This window comes from Lepus europaeus, chromosome 20 (assembly GCF_033115175.1).
Source record: "Lepus europaeus isolate LE1 chromosome 20, mLepTim1.pri, whole genome shotgun sequence".
NCBI classification, from domain to species: Eukaryota; Metazoa; Chordata; class Mammalia; order Lagomorpha; family Leporidae; genus Lepus; species Lepus europaeus.
In genome coordinates this window covers 7,471,407-7,483,406 of record NC_084846.1, presented here as the reverse complement: position 1 = coordinate 7,483,406, position 12,000 = coordinate 7,471,407, and the positions used below count along the sequence as shown (strand labels likewise).

Below are 12,000 nucleotides of genomic sequence, written 5' to 3'. Positions count from 1 at the left end.
CTTAACCTGCTCCTCGGTTGGCCGTGTGTTCATGTGACATCACCGCCCCGCCCCTGCCCGTGACAGGGTCCCCGTCTGTCCTCCCTCGCCTGCCCGTCTCAGGGTCCCCGTCTGTCCTCCCTCGCCTGCCCGTGACAGGGTCCCCGTCTGTCCTCCCCTCGCCTGCCCGTCTCAGGGTCCCCGTCTGTCCTCCCCTCGCCTGCCCGTCTCAGGGTCCCCGTCTGTCCTCCCTCGCCTGCCCGTGACAGGGTCCCCGTCTGTCCTCCCCTCGCCTGTCCGTGACAGGGTCCCCGTCTGTCCTCCACCCACAGTACATCAGGCGGCACCGGCCGGCCCGGCTGACCATGGAGGACGCCCTGCAGGAGGTGAGGGAGGAGCTGTGAGCCCAGAGCAAGCCAGAGGGGACACGCCCACGCCCAGGTGACCTTCGGAGGGGGAGGGGCAGGCAGCGCAGTCTTCGGCAGGTTGTGGCGAGCAGGCAGAGTCCCGGTGGAGCCCTCTCCGCCCTGAGCAGGCCCGGAGCCAGCCTGGAGGAGGAGAGCCCCTGCCGCATGGCCCCACCTGCACCTGCACCCAGAACCCACCGCCTCCTGACTGCAGCCGAGCCCACCTGGGATTCCCACACAGAGGAAAGGGCTTTAAAAAAAGTCTTTATTTGAAGGCAAAACAGTAAAATCCACAAGAAGTCGTGAACAGCACGTGTGCGCGTCCCCCGGTCGGACGCATTGGAACGAGTCACAGCTACGGGAGGTGGGGGACAAACCAGAGGCCGGGCCCGCGCCCAGGGCCGGGGGTGTGTGGGGGGAACGTGGCATCTCCTTGAAGAGACTTGGCAGGAACGTGTCTGTGCCGTCGATGGCGCGGACCGCGCGGCCACCCCCGGGGCCTCTCCACTCCGCTCTGGGATCAGGCGGCCGCCCACAGGGCAGGGAAAACACAAAGGTCAAAGTATCCAACTAAAGGAAAAGCAGGCCCGGGGCGCAGGGCCGGGGCCGGTCCGCCAGAGCTCGCTCTAACGCTAAAGCCACGGTGGAGACCCCGCCGGCCGCCGGCGCCCGGTTCAGCCCGGCCACCCCCCAGGCCACCCCGCACCGCCAGGGGCCCTCCTGCAGGTGAGGATTCCCGCGTGGGGGTGGGGGCCGTCCCACGCCCTCGGAGCGCGCTCCTGCCTAGGCGTGCGTCAGGTCTTCCTTCTCCTCCTTCCGGGCCCCGAACGTGGAGACTGCGGGGGAGGCGGGCGGTCACGGGGGCCTCGTGGCCCCGCCCCCGCCCCCCCTGCCGGCCCCGCCCCGCGCCCACTCACACTCGTCCCTGGCCTTCATGCGGGCGATGAAGGAGTAGCTCTTGTTGCGCCGGTAGTTCTCGTAGGGGTCGTCCAGCGCCACGCCCACGCCCTTGTACTGGTCCCACTTGTCGCGCACGTCGCCCCCTTTGATGGGGTCCTGGATGCCCTGCTCCTTCGCGCCCAGGCCGCCGGAGCCGCTCCAGCCTGGGGGGGAGGGCAGGCGCCGTCAGAGCCGTCAGAGCGGGGCGGGGTGGCCGGGGCGGGCCCCACCCCATGGCCGTGGCGCGGGCGGCCTCTCCCGGGCCTCACCCATCTTCACGAGCATCTGATGTCCCTTGTTCTCCTCCCCGAGCCTCGAGTCAGGGATGGGGGGCGCCGAGTTAGCGCCCAGGCCGGCCGAGGAGCTACAACGAAGACGGTTACTGTCAGGAGAGCGGAGACGTTTATTGTGGACAGCGGCCGGCGGGGAGGGGACGCGGACGGGACGCGGGCTTCGGCCCCTCTTCCTCCGCCTGCCCCAGGGCTGGCGGCCGGGCCGAGTCTTACGGTGGCGTGGGGCTCCGGGAGCGCGAGCGGCGCCTCCTTCCCGGGGAGTAGGACTTGGAGCGGGAGCGCGAGCGGGAGCGGGAGCGGCTTCTGGACGAGCGGGACCGGCTCCGGCTCCTGCGGGCACAGCGGCGGTCAGGGGGCCGGCGGTCAGGGGGGCCGGAGGGGGCCGGGGCCGCCCACCCGCCCGCTCACCTGGACCTGGAGCGCGAGTAGGAGCGGGAGCAGGAGCGCGAGCGCGAGCGGGAGTAGGAGCCCGACGACTTGGAGGAGCGCGAGTGCGAGCGGGAGGACGAGCGGCCCCGGCTCTTGGACCTGCTGCGGGACCTGGAGGGGCCGCTGCCGGGGGAGAGGCCATGAGCGCCGGCCCGGGCCCGGGCGCCCCTGCCCCTGCCCCGTCCTGCCCCCGCCCCGCCCTCGGCCGCACCTGTTCCTCTTCTCCTGGCCCTTCCGCCGCCGGGCCCGCATCTTGGCCCGGAAGAACTCGTACAGGCCGTTCTGCTCCCAGCCTTCGCTGCGACACGGACGGCGCGTGAGCCGCGACCCCGCACTACAGGGAGGGCTCCCACGGCCTCCCCACGCCGCCGCGTCGCCCTCAGGAGGGTCCGTCCTGGGGTCCCGCCGTGACGGGGGTGGGGACGCACCGCCCCCCGCGGTACCTGTTCCTGGGCCTGTCATGCGAGGGCGGGCTGTAGAAAGCCTCCACGGCCGCCAGCAGCCTCTCGCTGGGCGGCATGGGGGGCGGCAGGCGGATGTCCTTGGGGTCCAGGGGCTTGTACTCGTGGTCTTCCAGCTGCGGGGGAGCACAGCCCTCGCTGGCGCCCAGACTCCCGGGGCTGCAGGCTCCGCAATGCAGACCCCTCGGTCCAGCGGCAGCCCCACCTCCCCGCAGGCGCTCGCGCTCCCCTCCCCCTCGCCCGGCTCCCCGAGGCCCAGCACCCTTACCTTCACGAGCGGCGCCATGAGGCCGGCGGGGAGGTCGAAGTAGGGCACGTTGGGGACGAGGCTGGGGTCGTCGTGGTTGATGTGCGGGGGGCCCTGCCGCCGCATGTGGGGGGGCTGCCCGTTGAAGCCGTGGGGGGGTGGGCCGAAGTCGGGGTGCTGGGGCCCCGCCCAGGGTGGGTGCTCATTGATGGCGGGGTGCGGCATGCGGTGGCCGGGGTGGTGGTGCGGGGGGCCCATGTCTGCAAGACCCAGACTGGTGTCAGGGCTGCGGGGCAGGCCCCCCGGGAGGAGCAGCAGCTCCGGGCCGGACCCCGCAGGGTGGGCCCAGGAGAGGCTGGGAGGGAAGCTGCTGCCCCGTGACCCCCCGCTGTGGGGTGCTGCTCCCGGGTGGGCATGGCCCCGCGGCGCGGCCCTCACCGGCGGGGAAGTCCCCCTGCGGGTAGTCGAAGCGGTGCGGGTAGGGCGGCCGCTCGAAGGGGTGGCGCGGCGGGAAGTCGTCCTGCATGAAGCGTGGCGGGAAGCGGTTGAAGTTGTGCGGGTGCGGCGGCTGGTTGAACTGCGGGTGCTGCTGGTGTGGCGGGAAGGGCCCGCGGAAGGGCGGCGGCCGCTGCACGCGGAAGGGCGGCTCGCGCTGGCCGCCGGCCCAGGGCGGCTGCTCGTGCTGGTTGTTCCAGGGGCCCTCGAACTGGCTGTTCCAGTTGGGGTCGGGCTGGTTGCCCCAGGGCGCGTCGCGCTGGCCGTTCCAGCCGGGGTCCCCGCGCTGCTCGCCCCACATGCCCTCGTGGCTGTTGCCCCAGGGCGGGCAGTGGGGCGGTCCGCCCTGGTGGTGCGGGTAGGGGGGCTGCTCCGGAGGCTGCAAGGCAAGGCGGCACCATGAGCGAGCTGGCTGCCGGGCCCTCTGTGCCCCCACGCGGGGCCCCTCGCCGCCCCGGGGGAGCTAGGACATCTGACTGCTGGCCGGTGCCGGCGCACGAGCCTGACCCCACGATGGGCACAAGGGCAGGTACGCCTGGACCCCGGCACCCCTGTGCCCACAGCTGCCGAATGGCCGGCACACACCTGTCCCCACTGCTCCCTGGGGCCCACGCCCAGCGCCAGTCTCTCCGACCGGACCCAGCAAGCCGCACGGCCTGGCGCACTGTGCTGGGGTGGGGACCTCAGGACCAGGGGCAGCACAGCCCTCACCCAGAGGTTCGGGTGGAGCGCCAGGAACGGGCCGCGGCTCGGGGGCTGCCAGCCCCGCAGGCCAAGGATGTCCCCTGCCCCCAGCCCGAGTTCCAGGCAGTACCTGCTGTTGGCCCCAGGGAGCGACGGGGTGGGGCTGGTCAAACCATGGCGGCTTGTTGGGTGGGATCTGGTCGTGGGGCCCGGGGCCCCGGGGGCCAGCGGCTGCAGGGTCCTGGACGCCCCCCGCGGAGTCGTAGTCCGAGGAGCCAGGCATCTGGATGGCCGGCTTGCTGTCATCTGCTTCCGGGCGAGAGGCAGTTAGAGCGCTCACCAGCAGGAGGCGCTGCGGGGCAGGGGGCCCTCAACACCCACCCAGAGCCAACCGGGCCGGGGCTCTGCTTCTGAGTGACTTCCAGGAAGGGGACGACGGGAAAGGGGAGACTGGCTTCAGACGTGACCACGCATGGCTCCTCGGAGCGGCTGCTGTGGGCGCTGGTTAAACAAACACCTTGGCCTCTCTGGCACGGGGCCGTCTCCCTGTGGAATCTGTTCCCGGACTTCCTGGCGGGGCACTGCCCCGCCGCCCCCGGGACGGGTGCGTATTACCCCGGGGCTGGGGTCCCGCGGATGCTGGGAGATTTTACTGGCCAAGCATCCTTAACCCGAAATCCAACTCTTCTGAGGCCGCGCAAGGCTCAGAGTTCCAGGTGTCAGGTTAGGGGCGCCCAGGCCGCCCCCCCGCCCCCCGATTCTCTGCGGTTTCACTCGGGGTTGATCAGGACCGCTGCTCGGGGCGCCCTGCGCCCCCGCGCACCACACTCGCTCAGCGCCAGCACCGTGTCCCTGTCCCAGCCTCTCTCTCTGTTCTCCAGGACGGTGCACAAGGAAGGGGCCACAGGGCGTCCCCTGGCCTGGGACCACAGACCCTCCCGGGGCAGCCCACCGAGGGAGCCAAGGGGGCGAGGGCCGCGCACCAGGCTGGGTGGCTGCTGGGGTGGCCGGGGCCCCGGGGCAGCCCGCCGAGGGGGCCGGGGGCCGCGCACCGGGCTGGGTGGTTGGCGGCAGGGCCGGAGCCGGGGCGGGAGCCGGAGGCGGAGCGGGCGGCGGCGGCGTGGCCTTCACGTCGGCCTCCATCTGTGGCATCTGGAGCTGTGGCTGTGGCTGTGGCTGCGGCGGCGGCTGCTGGGCCAGGCTGTTGACGAACTCCTCGTGCTGCGTCTTCAGGGTCTGGATCTGCTGCTGGAAGGCCAGCTGCACCGGCTGCACCACCGCCGAGTACTCGGTGATGAGCGTGGCCTGGGGAGAAGGGCGCTGCCGCTCAGGGCCGGGGTGGCGCGGGGGCCTGGGGCAGGCAGGCGGGGCTGCCGCTAGCTGGACACGCCCGGCCTTGAAGCCCACGCCTGTGGGGCCTCCTCAACTCCCCACGTGGAGGACGGGGCGCCAGCCCTCCAGGGAGGCACGGGCGTGGGCCCAGTCCGTGAGCTGTCTCCAAACGCTGGGATCACTGCGACCCCACTCCAGAAGCCGAAACAAACGGGCAACACCGAGTCCGAGCCCCCCCCCAGGCCCGGGCAGCCGCTGCCCGGCATCAGGTGGGAAGGCTAGGCCACCACAGGCAGCCCCCTCGGAGCTCGCCGCTGGCCGCCCAATGCCATCCGGGGGAGCCGCAGGCCCCGCCCCCGCCCGCACCTGGTACTGGCCGAGCCCCAGCGCCGGGCTCTGCAGCTGCTGGATGATGGAGTCGTCGAAGTAGCCGTTCTTCTCCCAGAGCTGCAGGAGCTGTGGGGGAGGAGGGGCAGGAGGGGGAGGCGGGTGAGGGGCGAGCGCGCCCTCCCCGCCCGCCCGCCCGCCCGCCCGCGGCGCCCACGGACCCTGGCGATCTTCTGCTGCTTGTCCTCCTCCACGGCCAGGAAGCTGGTGCAGTAGATGGGCACGACGACCTTCTGCAGGGCGGCCAGCAGCTCCCGGGCCTGCTTGCGCTGGCTGTGAGGGAGAGACCTTCCGCGCGTCAGGGCCCTGGGACGGGACCCGGCCACGCGCCCGTTACCATCGCGGCTCCGGCCACAGCACCCTCTGCCTTCTCCGGGAACGGCCCCCAACCCTGCGGGGCGACGGCTGCGCTCCCGAGGCCGCGAGGGGAGGAGGGAGAGGCTGCAGCCTGGGCCGGCCGGAGCCAGGCCTCTCCCCCAGCTCCCCGTCCCTCCCGGGGTGGCCGCGGAGCCTCGACACAGCCCCGAGTGTCCACACAGGGTGCCCCGGGGCCGGGGCGGGGCAGGCCCACGTCCCTGTCACTGGCTGTGCACGAGGCAACACGAGGCTGAGCCTCTCGGGGGGAAGGCAGGGTAGCCACTGACCCTCAGGCCTGGAGGACCCTCTGGCCATGGGCCCACTCCCGTGTCCTCAGGGCCACTGAGCGCTGCAGTGCACGGGGGAGGGGGGCAGCAGGGCAGTGGCCGAGCCAGGGAGGGACGCAGGGCAGGGGTGAGCGGCTCCACCCCCAGCGCTGAGCAAAGGGCCGGGGGCCGGGAAGGACGGGGAGGGGAAGCAGCCCTTGGCTTCCGACGAAGGGCGAGAGAGGCCCGGCCCGCAGAGGCGCCGGAGGGAGCTGGCGGTGGCTGCTTATTTCCCGCGGCGGAGAAATAAGGGAGTGCGGCGGGGGCGGGGGCGGGGGAGCCAACACCGTGCTGCACAGCACAGGGGACCTGGGTGACAGAGGCCCACCAGCTTCTGTCACACTCACGGGGGCCCCGTGGCTAACTCGGCCCTCCCCGCCAGCCTGGCCATGCTCAGAAGCTCTCGCACACATCCGTCTCTCACCAGCTACAGGTGTCTTAGCCCCGGGGCCACCCCTGCCCTGCCCAGCCCAGGTGTCTGGTTACTCTTGTTAACCTTCGCCAGACACGCAAGTGGCCGGCAGCCGCGCAGGACAGCGGTCAGCCCAGGGGCCCCGAGGGGCGTGGCTGAGAGCAGTCAGGTGACAGAGTGGGCGTGGTCAGCCCAGAGAGGCCCACGGAGAGGACAGTGTGACAGGGGCGGCGGGGTGCCCAGCGCTGAGGCTCCCCTCCCCACCCCCACCCCGGGGCCGGCCGCGCAGGGGGGCGGCGGCGCTCACCAGTGGTGCAGCACATCGTTGATGAGGTAGATGAGGTGCAGCCGCAGCTCGAAGTGCGCGCCCTCGGCTGTGATGCGGCTGCGCAGGTGGCCCGCCATCAGCTCGCAGTGCGGCGGCGACTTGGCGTTGCTGAACATCCAGTTCTTGCCGGCCTGCAGGCGGGCTGCGGTGAGCAGGGCGCGGGCGGCCCCGGGGCTGCACCCGCCAGCCCGCGCCCCGGCGCCGCCCTCACCGAGATGGCGTCCTTGGTGCAGGTGTCGATGATGGGCTGCAGCAGGTTGTCGAACTCGTTCATGTCCAGCTGCGTCTCCTCCAGCAGCTTCTGCATCTGCTGCTCCACGGCGTGGGCCACGGCCGCCGTGACCTGCTCCTGCGGGGGCGGGGCGGGGCTGCGTCACACCGGGGCCGCCCGCCGGGACCTGCGACAGGCCAGTGCCACGGCACGGGGGCCACCCGAGAGGATGGACAACCAGCCAGGGGCCGCCGTCACCCTCTGGGAGCAAGGCGCGGGCGGCAGTCCCGACAAGGCCGTCAGACATCTGGATCCTGACCTACAACTGGGCTGGCGTTCAGGGGTCTTTGCTCTTCAAGGCAACACTCTCTCATCTCAGGAGGACTTAAAAAAGTGGACAGGCCGGCGCTGTGGCTCCCAGGAGGGACAGGGCTGTGTGAGCGGGGGCCCCTGGCCTGGCTCAGGACGGTAAAGCCGCCTGAAGCACTGGCATCCCACATGGGCACCGGTTCGAGTCCTGGCTGCTCCTCTTCCAGTCCAGCTCTCTGCTGTGGCCCAAGTGCTTGGGCCCCTGTACCCGCGTGGAAGACCCGGATGGAGCTCCTGGCTTCGGATCAGCACAGCTCAGGCCGTTGCGGCCATTTGGGGAGTGAACCAACAGATGGAAGACCTTTCTCTCTGTATCTCTCTCTGTAACTCTACCTCTCAAATAAATGAATAAATAAAAACCTTTAATAAAAAGAAAGTTGCTTTAGGAACAAAGGCATTCCGAGACCAGCCAGCGTCTTTTCTGGAACGGGTCTCCCATGAACTGGCGGAAGGCCCCGCGTCCCGAGCAGGGCGAGGCCGTACCTGTCTGAGCGCCAGCAGGTGCTGCTCCTGCTGCTGGAGGTTCCACTGGCTCTGCTGGATGAGCTCGTCCATGGACGGGGTGCCCTGGGCCGGCGGCGGCTGCGGCAGGGGCGGCTCCAGCTCCGGCGCCTGCTGCTTACAGATGACTGGCGGGAGAGGGCGGGGCCGCTGAGAGGCGCTCACTGGGCTCCGGGCAGGGCGACGCGGCAGCAGCCCTCCCCAGACGCTGCTCCCTCACCAGTGCCGCTCTGTCGTGGCCCCCCGCCCCGGGCGCCGCCCTGCCTCACCCTCTGCCACTGTCCCCTTTCTCTCTGTCCCCTGCAGACATCACACCGCCAGGCCCTGACCCTGACCGGCAGCCCACCCTGCGTGGGGAAGGCGCTGGCCAGGCCCCGCCCACAGGAGCACCAGACACGGCCCTGGCTCTGGGCCTTGTTGGGTCACAACATCTGAGCCACCCCAAGGCGACCTGGCCTTGGGTGGGGGGGAGGAGGGGTGTCTCCCAGGGAGGTCCCTCGGGGACATCCGCTCTAGAATGTTCTCTCCCTCTTTCACTGGCATCACCAAGATGCCCCATGATCCCACGCTCCTCTCAGCAAACGTAGCTGTGAGCGCCCTTAGTCCCAGGCAGCCTGGCTTCGGCGTCCCCCGGGCCACGGGGGACGCCCTCACTGCCCCCTTCCCACGCCTGTCTGCCCCTGCCCCTCCCCCATCACTCCTGGTGATGCCCCTCCCGTCTGACCCCTAAACTCTGGGAGCCCTGTCTGGGTTCGGAGCCCTTGTCCCCCGTGGCTGCACGTGGGGCGTGGGTACTGCGACAGAGCCCGCGGCCTCTCCCGCACACGCACCCACTGAGCTATCAACAGCCCCACACGGGGTTCCTAACTTCCTGCAGCAAAACGGGAGCTTGGAGGAGACCTTGGCCTTGGTCTATTTCCTCTCAGCCCGGCCCCGGGCACGCGCTCCCAGTCTCCGGATCGGGCCCAGCCCTCCCATACCGGCGGCTCTGGGGCAGCTCAGCGTGACCAGACGGCTACAGAAGGGCAGGGAGCACGGTGGCACTTTGTGGCTCACGCTCTTGCTGCACTCCCGGGGCCGGCGCCGTGGCATGGCAGGTCAAGCCACTGCCTGGGCCACCAGCATCCCCTTAGGTGTTGGTTCGAGTCCCGGCTACGCCACGTCCGATAAAGCCCCCTGCTAACGCGCCTGGGAAAGCAGTGGAGGAGGGCCCGAGTGCTTGGGAGACCCAGAAGAAGCTCCTGGCTCTGGACTGGCCCAGCTCCAGCCGTGGTGGCCATTCAGGGAGTGAACCAGCAGATGGAAGACCTCTCTGTCTCCCCACGCTGTAACTCTGACTTTCAAATAACCAAATAAATAAACAAACAAACAAAAAAAACCCACAGGTTCAGACTAGAAATTTTATAAAACAAAAAACAAAAGCCAGCCCTTACCCCAGCGTTTGCCAAGAGCAGCTCCGGGGCTCAGGCCAGGGGCAGGTGCACCTGCCAGCCCCAGCCCGCCGCAGCTCCCAGGATGAATCCTGGCCCTACCTACTCGCTCCCCCACTCCTGCCACGCCGGGACCCCTGCTCTGGGCGCCGGCAGCCCCCACCAATCCCAGCCAAGCGCCTCCGCTGTCTCCCACACCCTCTGCCCCGCTAACCCCGCCCACTCCAGCTCCCAGCACCTGCGGAGAGCGGTTCCCGCCCCCGCTGGGCTCCCTGCAGCCCCGCTTTCTGACCCCTGGAGTGGACACGGCCACCTCCACCTGGCCTCGAGCTGCGTGGGTTCCGCCCGTGGATCGCAGCCACCCCAACAGGCGACTTCATCCCATGGCCGGGACCACGCCGGCCACACAGCCCCAGCCCGCAGGAACCCCGCTCCCAGCCTCATCTCGGCCCCAACGAGGGCCAAGACCCAGACGCCCCGGCCCTGTGGCGTTCTACGTGGCACCCTTCCCCCGCGGGGGCCCGCCCCGGGGTGCAGCCACGCCGGGGGGCCTCGGCGCTCCCCCACGGCGCCCCGGCCCAGCCCCGCGCCATCTGCCTCTCACCCAACACCTACTCCGCAGCCACGACCCACACAAGGGCTGCCTGACGACACGCCCCTCCCCGCCGGCACCTGCGCCCCGCGACCCCGGCCTGCGATTCCAGGTGGGGGGCGGGGCCGGCCTCCCAACGCCCAACCGAACTTTCAGGAACATCTGCCAAGAACCGAGACTCCCAAGGTGGTGGGGGATGCGTCAGACCTCGACCACCCGACGGACCCCCCCCACCGCCCCCGCCCGCGCAACAGCAGCCTCGGGGAGCCCGAGCCCGGGGCCGGGGCGCGATCGGCGCCGCGGACACTCACGCTGCTGCTGCTCCAGCGCCAGCTTGCACTTGTAGTAGCTGTAGAACTCGCCCCCGAACAGGAACGAGAACTTCGGGTTGTCTTTCTGCTTCTCCATCGTCATCTTCTCGAACTCGGGCCCGTTGCGGGCCACGAACTGGGCCAGCTTGTCGATGACATTCCGCAGCTCCTGGTCTGCACGGAGGCCACGCGGGGCGTGAGCGAGGGCCGAGCCCGCCCCACGCCCCCGCCCCGGAGCCCCGGGCCGGGGGTGCCCCTGGAGGGGCGGGCCCCGGAGACACCGCCTTCGTACGGGTCCCGGCAGGGGCCGCACGCGCGCCGGGGGTGCGGGGACCCACGGGAGGAGGCCTCAGGCGAAGCCGCGCGGGGCCGCGCCCCGCCCCCTCCCGGGCCCGGGGGCTCCCGGGGGCGGCGCCGAGCGCCAGGGCGCGCCAGGGAGGGAGAAACGGCCTCCCCGCCGCGCAGGGCCTCACCGTCGGGCGGCAGAGGCATCTCCATGGCTCCGGCCGCGGGGAACGTCCTCCGGCGCCTTAACGATGGCCCACCAGCGCCGTCTGCGGAACCCGGCCGGAAGTGGCGCGCGGGAGCCGTTTACGGCGCGCCTCGCGGGCCGCTTCCGCCCGCCACTTACGGCCGTCGCCCGGAAACTCCGGAAGTGAGCCCCAGGAGGAGGGCGGGGCGAAGCCGCGCGAGCCCCGGCGCGCGGGCGTGGTGAGCGAGGCGCACGCGCAAAGCTGGGCGCGCGCGTGCGCACTTCGCGGCCCTGGCGCGGCGCCGCGGGGCCGCAGGGTTGTCGCGGGCGGCCGTTACCCGGCGCCGGGGCGTGCCCGCGGGCGGGCGACGCCGGCGTGCGGGCCCGGGTCACGGCCCCTTGTCTCCCGGGGGCTCGGGGAGGAGACTCTGAGGCGAGGGGAGCCCGGGCGCTGTCCCTCACTGCCCCGGCGGCCCGGAGCGTCTGTAGGGGCGGGCGGAGGCGGCGCCCGCTGGAGCCCGGGCCGGGCCGCGCGCCCCTCGAGGCTGACGGTCACCGCGGAGCACCGCCGCCTTGGCCTGGGCTCGGGGCTCCGCAGAGCGAACCGAGCTCTGGGTCGCGTTTTCCGGGAACTGCTGCGAGGTTCCCTCGGGTTCTCGGTGCACACGGACGCACGTGGATTCTGGATTGTTTTTTTTTCCGTCTTCTGGTTCACTCCCCAGGGGGCTGCAGCAGTGAGGGCTGGGCCGGGCTGAACCCGGGAGCCAGAAGCTCCCTGGGGTCCCCCACGTGGGTGGCGGGAACCCCCCAGGCACCTGGCCCATCCTCTGCCGGCTTCCCCGGGCGCACCGGCAGGGCGCTGGCTCGGAAGCGGAGCAGCCGGGACTCGAGCCCGCGCTCCGGCAGAGGCTGCAGGCAGCGCCACCCGCGGTGCCTTCCCCCACGGAGCTGGCCTGTGGGAGGGCACCCCGGGGGGGGACGGGGCGCGCACAGGCTCAGACCCCTCTTCCTGGCCACGCGAGGCCACTGCTGCCAGCC

General features: G+C 71.4%; 2 protein-coding genes across 8 annotated transcripts in view; one reads left to right on the top strand and one right to left on the bottom strand.

Moving 5' to 3' along the window:
• The window catches only part of C20H19orf44 (chromosome 20 C19orf44 homolog), a 34,591-nt gene extending 33,943 nt beyond the window's left edge, over positions 1-648 (top strand). Inside the window, exon 9 of the mRNA XM_062179454.1 lies at positions 312-648. Within this exon, the coding sequence (XP_062035438.1) occupies positions 312-383 (72 nt within the window). The 3' untranslated portion in view covers positions 384-648. The remainder of the gene's footprint in view (positions 1-311) is intronic.
• A 375-nt stretch (positions 649-1,023) lies between these two features.
• On the bottom strand, positions 1,024-11,048 carry CHERP (calcium homeostasis endoplasmic reticulum protein). 7 transcript variants are annotated; one of them, XM_062178226.1, is made up of 18 exons: positions 10,964-11,048; positions 10,491-10,664; positions 8,140-8,285; positions 7,288-7,425; positions 7,056-7,207; positions 5,815-5,959; positions 5,633-5,722; positions 4,918-5,239; positions 4,065-4,240; positions 3,194-3,629; positions 2,777-3,015; positions 2,491-2,624; positions 2,259-2,345; positions 2,027-2,170; positions 1,832-1,948; positions 1,595-1,707; positions 1,304-1,489; positions 1,024-1,222 (listed from the first exon to the last, which is right to left on the bottom strand). In XM_062178226.1, the coding sequence occupies exons 1-18, from the start codon at positions 10,986-10,988 to the stop codon at positions 1,170-1,172; spliced, it is 2,877 nt and encodes a 958-aa protein (XP_062034210.1). In that variant the 5' UTR covers positions 10,989-11,048; the 3' UTR covers positions 1,024-1,169. The 7 variants fall into 7 exon arrangements, with proteins under 7 accessions (XP_062034210.1, XP_062034212.1, XP_062034211.1 ...); XM_062178228.1 differs by having other exon boundaries at positions 1,595-1,689; XM_062178227.1 differs by having other exon boundaries at positions 2,027-2,158.
• Positions 11,049-12,000: the final 952 nt, after the last annotated feature.

Bases quoted from the DNA above. Each gene is read 5' to 3' on its own strand.
- CHERP (XM_062178226.1), bottom strand. From the start codon at position 10,988: ATGGAGATGCCTCTGCCGCCCGACG. The intron at 4,241-4,917 runs GTGCGCGGCCCT...GCCCGGAAGCAG, and splicing joins CCCAGCAGCCACCCAGCCTG to ATGACAGCAAGCCGGCCATC. The intron at 1,490-1,594 runs GTGAGGCCCGGG...CCTCCCCCCCAG, and splicing joins TCAGATGCTCGTGAAGATGG to GCTGGAGCGGCTCCGGCGGC.